The following is an 8,378-nucleotide window of genomic DNA, read 5'->3' on the forward strand; positions in this document are numbered from 1 at the left end:
AATTCGTCTTACTCTTTAGAAAAAAATGAACATGTTCAATAATTCATTGAAACGATTTTGTACATATATACGCATTTTTTCTTAGAACATACTACAGAAGTAGTAGATTTACTCAAGGTTATACAGATCTTCCTTAATTAAGTTGCGTTTTTTTAAAAACCCTGAATCTAATTTGAGCATAGAATATATACCATCATCTAAAGTCATGGTTTTAAAGAATTCGTTATCGCGTTGTTGTGGTGTGGACCCGTGGAGGGTCGGCTTTGCTGCCACCGCTACAGTAAATTTGGGTTTATAGAAAGTCAAAGATGTATAAGTGTTCTAATTGATTGTTTTATAGGACAAAATGATACATACCCAATATGGCGTTTAATTAAAAATATCTTAAAGAATTTGATAAGACGTTTAAAAACGTAACACTTTTAGATATGACGCTTTATCGTCTGGTCTTATGAACTTAAGGCCTATAAAGTGATCTACTAGGAAACTTGGACATTGTTGGCGTCCTATATAAACCTGATTTTGTTGTAACTGTATGTTGACCCTTGTGGTTGCACTCTAAGATTTGGCTTGCGTTGTAAGTTATAATACGTTATGACATGTTGTTTTGTAAGGTGTGGGTATTTAATTTACAACTTAGATGATAAATAATCATTACGTATGAGACCTAAGAATTAAAAATTAAACTTAAAAACTTAAACCCTAGATAGATAAATCCTTACTCTCATTCCTATAAAAAAGGAGTCGAACACGGATTTTTTGAAGATTAAAGAAAGTAGTAGTACTTAATAGAGATTCAAAGTGATTTAATTTCTCTTGACCTCAATTTTGTACTCGTGATATCATTTTCTTATAAGTTCTATATTAACAAATGATTCTTCTTTCTTTTTTAATTTTATAACATTACTAAAATGAACGACTTTTACCTACGGATTTTTCTCTAGGAAATCCGTCGTTAAATTAAGGGGTGATTGATCAGAAAACCATCACAAAAAGTTGGTGGGAAACTTAAATCAGTAACATATTATCCAAGTATTTTCTGGGTGATCCTTTGGCATATTTTCTTGAAAAACATGGAATTCTACCGGAACCATTAGTGTTTTTAAAAATGGAAATTCCCCTAGGTACATGTCATTTGTTTTGTAGTGTAACTTTATATTAATTTAAATTGTTCTGCGATTTCACCATATATACATACAAGTGTATATATATATATATATATATATATATATGTATGTATGTATGTGTGTGTATGCATGCCGCCTTAGGGCACATCTAGAAAAGACCATGAAATTACGGTAACTCGTATTTTAATTAGAGCTTAACCTCGTTGTCACGTTACACCTCACGATCATTTAAAATCTTATATATAGTTGAATATCACATTCTTGGAATTGTCTTGCTTCAAAATCTTGTGTGAATTATGAATAAACAAGAAAATGAATTAATAATTAATAATTAATAAAAAGAAAAAAGAAAAGTAATAATAAATAGAGAGGGTAATAGTGGCAATTAAAGGATGAGAATAATTCAATTTGATGAAGAAAAAAAAAGAGCCTAATTGCCTTTAAAGCACTTTCAAATGGACCCATCGCTTGTCCTCTCAAGACCTCCCCCTCCATGATTTGATTTTCAATTTTTCCATTTTTTCTGCATCTCTCTTCAATTATATATCATCTCCAAATTCCCTTCTCTCTTCTCTCTAATTGCTGCAATCTGATGTCTACTCATGATCAGCAGATCCAGGGGAGAGAATTAGGTGAAGGATCATCAAGGGGGGGTGGTGGTGGTGGTGGTGGACTTATGCCTTCTGATTCCCAACCACCACCTCCACCGCCACCGCAGCTAAGCCGATATGAGTCGCAGAAGCGTCGTGATTGGAACACTTTCGGGCAGTATTTGAAGAACCAAAGACCCCCAGTGGCTTTGTCTCACTGCAACTACAGTCACGTACTGGATTTCCTTCGATACCTCGACCAGTTTGGAAAGACTAAGGTTCACTTACAAGGTTGTGTTTTCTTCGGTCACCCGGATCCGGCTGGACCTTGTACTTGCCCACTTAGGCAAGCTTGGGGCAGTCTTGACGCCCTCATCGGCCGCCTTCGTGCAGCCTACGAAGAAAACGGTGGATTGCCTGAAATGAATCCGTTTGCTAGTGGCGCGATACGGATTTACCTACGCGAAATCCGTGATTCGCAGGCGAAGGCACGAGGCATACCTTACAAGAAGAAGAAGAAGAAGAGAAACACTCCGATTCTCAAGGCGAATTCGAATGAAGAAACATCGAGTTTTCGGATTCAACAATCGTGATCTCCGGTTTTTCGATCTTCAAGAAACTGGTAATCTTTTAATCAATCATCTGATGCTAGATTTTGCTTCTTCAACCTTATAATGTGCTTATATTAAATGGGTTTTTCTTAAAGATTAACAGGTCATACTTGCATATGTATGACAAACCCTAAAATTGATGATCCAAAAAGCAAATATTTTGGGTGAAAAAGCAAACCCTAGCAGACTGCATATAGTTCTAGAAACCCTAACTTGCATGGAGAACACTTCAGTTCTCAACTTCTCTCTCTCTCTCTCTCTCTACCTGCACAATCTGTTCCCTCTCTAAAAATAAAAATAAAAATAAAAATAAAAATTATTAAAATGTTTGAAATATATATTATTAATTAATAATTAATTTAAAATAAAAAAAATTCTCCTTTATTAATTAATGACTATTTAGAAATTGGTAGTCTTGTCTTTTTTTGGGATTCTGCACTACATGGAGTGGCCATCAAGATTTGATCACATTACCTTAATCAAACACAGTTTTAATTAATTATATAATTAATCATTTATCAATATATCACACATTAACAGTATGTGTGTGTGTTTTGATTCAACATTAATGCATTTGGCAGATTAAATATTGGTTACAGCTTGTGATTTAATTCTTGATTTGATTTCTAATTAATCACATATCTACCACCTGCTTAATTAATTACTTAAATGTTTATAATTATTGACTTTATTTCCTTTTAATTCAACAATTGCTTTATAATAATTTTGTTTGTATCATATGCTCAGTACAAGAATATATATATATATATATATATAATTTGAGTAAAAAAGAATCAACGATTACACATATTTGATTACAAGAAATTAGTAATACGGGGATTGAGCATAACGAATAAAATCCAAACTTCGTAATGTGTTGATTTGCTCGTATAATTCATTATCTATGTTTCATTTCTAAGTTATTAATCAGCTAATCGTCAACCAATAGAGTGTTTGAGATTGCTTATTTGAAACAACTTATGTTTTTCTACGAAAGGACTTATAAACTTATTATAAGTCAGAAGAGTTTAACTTCTTCAAAAATTTCTTATTACCGGTTTGGCACCGGTATACGTTGTTTATCAAAACACTCAAAAGTGCTTATTACCAATGTCACACCAGAATAAGCCGATAAGTATTTTCATAAGCAATCCCAAACACCCCCCCAAAACAATAATGCCTTGTTGTATTCGTTAATTAATTAGTCTTTTATTAACAACCATTCTTCAGTCAGTTATGTTTGTTGCATAAAGATTTAGCTGATTATTGCAATTGATGTATAATCATATGATATGGTTTTGAATTATTTGTGCATATTATCATGAAATTGGGATTTTTCAATCTTTTCTCGTCTTAATTATATTATACACGTATGTGTGTGTGTATATATATATATATATATATATAATGAGATATTTAATGTGTAGTATATGTTAATATGTAAGTATGAACTTATGCAAAGATAAAAAAATCCATTTAAGAGACAATAAATTCATCATATAGATTGATCATCAACTTGTTCATTGCTCTTTGAATGTTAATTAGATGTATATGGTTTAAAACCAAAAACTTGGTGTGACTTATTTTTATTAATCAACTACAGTTTAATCATTTGAAAATTCCAAAATTTATGAGATCTGTGAGTACTTTTATCTTAAGGTTTTGTTTCACATGATTTACTTCTATCTCAGTATATATAATATGTAATTTGCTGATTAACATACATTTATTTCACAATGTGTTTGTTTTATATGTATTTAATCACAATGCGAAACTTTTTTACGTGTATTTTTTGTTCCACACAAAAGTTTCACATTGTGAACCAAATACATTTAATCACTATATTGAATTTTATGCATACCGAAAAATTATCACACATAAAATATGACACGTATACACGAATTCTCAAAAATCTCACGAATCAAAAAGTTCTCCTACGAATGTAAATTTCCGTAAAGTAGGATGCATGCTTCGTTTTCACACGGTTTTTTTTATATGTTACTTCGTGGCTAATTAATTAATTAATATTTGGATTTTAAATTCAAGATTATATATTTTTATATTATATATTTGTAATTATAATAATTAAAATTTCAGGTGGACATGGACATATAGATTTCAAGCTCTCAAATATGTGACGGACTTCCATTAATGGAGTGGATGCAGCTGCTCGAACTCCATTGATGCAAAATGCCTGATTCTCCTGAGCTCTGGTTTGGTTATGGTGATAATAATAAAAAGAATTTATTATTTATATAATTAAGGAAATTAAATATAGTTAGTTAATTAATATAATATAATATATATATATATATATATTTGTCTGAGGTAAATGCTTTTAATTTGTTAATTTAGAAAATGGGTTTGGAACTATACTTAATTACCCATTATATGTTATATTGCTACTATTAATTAATAATCAAATATGGAAAAAATTTAATATATTATGTGTTTTTTATTTTTGCTTGAGAATATGATATATGAAGTTAGGTTTAGGTTTAGGGGAAAATCACAAAAATTGAAAAACTAAAAAGAAAACATGTGAATAGAAGTAATTTGTCTGGTACACTACAACAAAATCGGTTTAATTTATAGGACATTCTCAAATCCTAAGTGTCTTAATAGACCTTTTTATAGGACTTAGTTTATAGGACTAAAAAAAATAAAATGTCATATCTAAAGGTGTTGTAATAAGTTTATATGACGTTTTTTTTATGTCGTAATAAGTTTTTTAGTACACTTTTAATATAGAGCATCCCATTAACTTTATAGAACACTTTTGAGAAAGTGTCCTATAAACTCAATTTTTTATAGGACATTTGTTTTTTTAGGACAGTTTTTCAAATAGTGTCATATAAAGTTGATAATGAGACGTTTTATATTAAATATGTCCTAAAAAACTTATTACGACATCAAAAAACGTCATATAAACTTATTACAACACCTTTAGATATGACACTTTATTTTTTTGGTCATATAAATTAAGTTCTATAAAGAGGTCTATTAGGACACTTATGATTTGAGAGTGTCCTATAAAACCGTTTTTGTTGTAGTGGTATACATAAATGTATGTGCATAAAACCAAGAAACAGCTTCAAAAACTGTGCATACTGTTCAGATAAATAGTTACCAAGATTTTTCTCAGTTTTTCATTCTTTTAAGGATTTTCTCCTGAACCTTCTTCTATAAACTTAAGATCATATGAAGTCACAACCCTTTTCCACGAGATATTTAAGAATACCTATTAAATCCTCTCATGGCCGTTGGATCGATCTCCTTGATCTTGCAAACCTTCAAATCTTTCTCTAACCTTCACATGTTTTTATGTGAAAAAATGTTAAGGTTTGATGATGAGCCATAAATCTAACGGCTAGGAGATGATCTCATTACATATATAGATATAATTAAATCGGAACCATAATACAATTGAAAACCGTGAAACCTACCGATCGTATATTGTTTCATATTATGAAATAATATATGTGAGAGTACATTCTTAATTTATAACGTGAAACAACACATGATTAAAGTTCTCAATTTTATTATTATTTTTATTTGATTATTCTCTCACAAACACACACAAGCATACACACATATATATATACAAACATACGTATGTATATATATATATATATATATATATGGGATCATGTGAGACGAATGGTTTTTCATGAGAACCGTAAGACCAATTCTCAACCCTTGGATTAGATCTACAATCTGAACATTCATAATCACAAAATTGCCACAAGATTTCTCAATAATCACAAAATTGTCACCGTGCAACTTTAGATCATTAAATTATTAGCTTATAAAGTTGATCAATGAACATAAATTAGTCTTACGGGTCTCACGAAAAACCCTTGGTCTCACGTGAACCCAACCCTATACATATATATATATACATATATATATATACATATATATATATACACATATATATATATATATATATATATATATATATATATATATATATATATATATATATATATATATATAAACCTTCTTGCCTTATAGTCCCTACACACCATGGGCATATACATAATGATGTGATGATTAGGCCCACTCATAGTACCATTGGATTCCTCCTGAATTTGTTCATTAATGGAGAGGAGACTATTTCCTATTTATATCCTATTTGCTTCCCATAGTTTCATTCTTTATGTTAACTTAAAATGTGATGTAATTTTCTTTTAACTTAGAATCTAAGTTATCATAACAATTTATTCTCCATCTCATTCTACATTTCATCCTAATTTTTAACTTATGATACCTTTTTATAAACAAATTTTAAATACAAACCATGTAATTGTCACAAACCATATATATAAACCCAATCTCAACCATTAATTTTGAATTTAGATACGGTTATCAAATCAATTAAAAATGACGTTGAGAGTAAATTTAGGAACCGCTTTAATCCACATATGTAAGGTTGAGATTGGTTTACAAAGTTTGTAAAGATTACATGATTTATATTTGAAACTCCCCCCTCTCTCTATATACATACATATATTATATATATATATATGTGTGTGTGTGTGTGGTATATTTCAAATGCAACCATGTCTATTTGTACAACCAATACAACCCAATTAATTGAGATATTTATGGAAATGATGAGAGTTCATTTAATATGATTTGAATATTTATGGAAGATGACTAGAATTCATTAATTATGATCAATATTTTATATTAAAAAAACAATAAAAACTTTTATGAAATTACATATTTATCAAATTAAATGGACAATTGAGATTGAGTTGTATTAGTTACACAAATGTAATGAGTTGCATAATAACTCACCTCCCTCTTCTCTCTCTCTCTCTCTATATATATATATGTGTGTGTGTATGCAATTATAAAAAAAAAATATTCTTTTGGGATATTAAAAGATAATTAAGATAAGATATTATATATATTCGCTATGCAAATGGTTAATGAACTAATTATGTAATTAACTAATTAAGATAAGACATTATAAGAAATTTGATACTCTTATCTTTTTTTAGTCTTTTTAGTTTATGTAATTAATGTTAATTTTTTTGCACAAATTTGTTGAATTAGTTGCGTTTAAATGTTTTCTTGATCTTAAAACAATATCTAATTTTCGGTAATGAAGAAAGAATTATTCTTCATATTATATATATATATATGTGTGTGTGTGTGTGTATGTAGATTCAAACGAGAACACCTCCATTTTATGAAAATAGTGTTTCGAATTTAATTAAAAGTATATTTGTAATTACTTTGAATTGTTAATTATAGAAATGATAAAGCTTTGATAATTGGACGGTGGTATCAGAAAGATAAAATATAATAATATGTGAAGAATGAAAAATATAATTAATTATTAGATTAATTTTTTATATAATATTTATTTGTGACAGATGAGTTTCATTGCTTATATATCAAATTTTAAATACTTGTGAGATCAGCAATTTATGAAATATTATGTAATGCAACTTACTAATCGGTTTCCTTACGTACGGTGATGGATACTTACCATGCATGGATTCTATGAACTGTTATCGAATGAATTAGTGTCCAAACTTTGAATCTGAATTTGTTAAAAATGGTTCAGTTTTTTAGTAGTGTATTTCAAATACAATCAGGTCCATTTGTACAACCAATGCAACTCAATTAATTGAGATATTTATGAAAATGATGAGAGTTCATTTATTATGATTTAAATATTTATGGAAGATGAATAAGGTTCATTAATTATGATCAATAGTTTATATTAGAAAACAATCAAAACTTCTATGAAATCACATATTTATCAAATTAAATGGACGGTTGGGATTAGGTTGTATTGGTTGTACAAATGTAAAGGGTTGTATAATAACCAACATCTCTCTCTATATATATAACGTGATCACAAGATATATATATATATATATATATATATATATATATCTTGTGATCACGTGAGACCAACATGTTTTTCATAAGACCTATGAGACTACTTTTTTACACTTGAAACTTCCCAGCAAAATGTTGTGAAGATAAAAATAAAGATGTTCTTGTTTGAACTCTTCCATATATAT

The 8,378-nt window shown here is 28.9% G+C and overlaps 1 protein-coding gene across 1 annotated transcript; it reads left to right on the forward strand.

Moving 5' to 3' along the window:
* Nucleotides 1-1,719: 1,719 nt before the first annotated feature.
* LOC112501061 (protein LIGHT-DEPENDENT SHORT HYPOCOTYLS 10-like) lies at nucleotides 1,720-4,535 on the forward strand. Its single transcript, XM_025104710.1, has 2 exons — nucleotides 1,720-2,339; nucleotides 4,426-4,535. The coding sequence occupies exon 1, from the start codon at nucleotides 1,720-1,722 to the stop codon at nucleotides 2,308-2,310; it is 591 nt and encodes a 196-aa protein (XP_024960478.1). The 3' UTR covers nucleotides 2,311-2,339; nucleotides 4,426-4,535.
* The last annotated feature ends 3,843 nt before the right edge of the window (nucleotides 4,536-8,378 follow it).

Source organism: Cynara cardunculus, assembly GCF_001531365.2.
Source record: "Cynara cardunculus var. scolymus isolate 2C chromosome LG 17, CcrdV1, whole genome shotgun sequence".
NCBI classification, from domain to species: domain Eukaryota; kingdom Viridiplantae; phylum Streptophyta; class Magnoliopsida; order Asterales; family Asteraceae; genus Cynara; species Cynara cardunculus.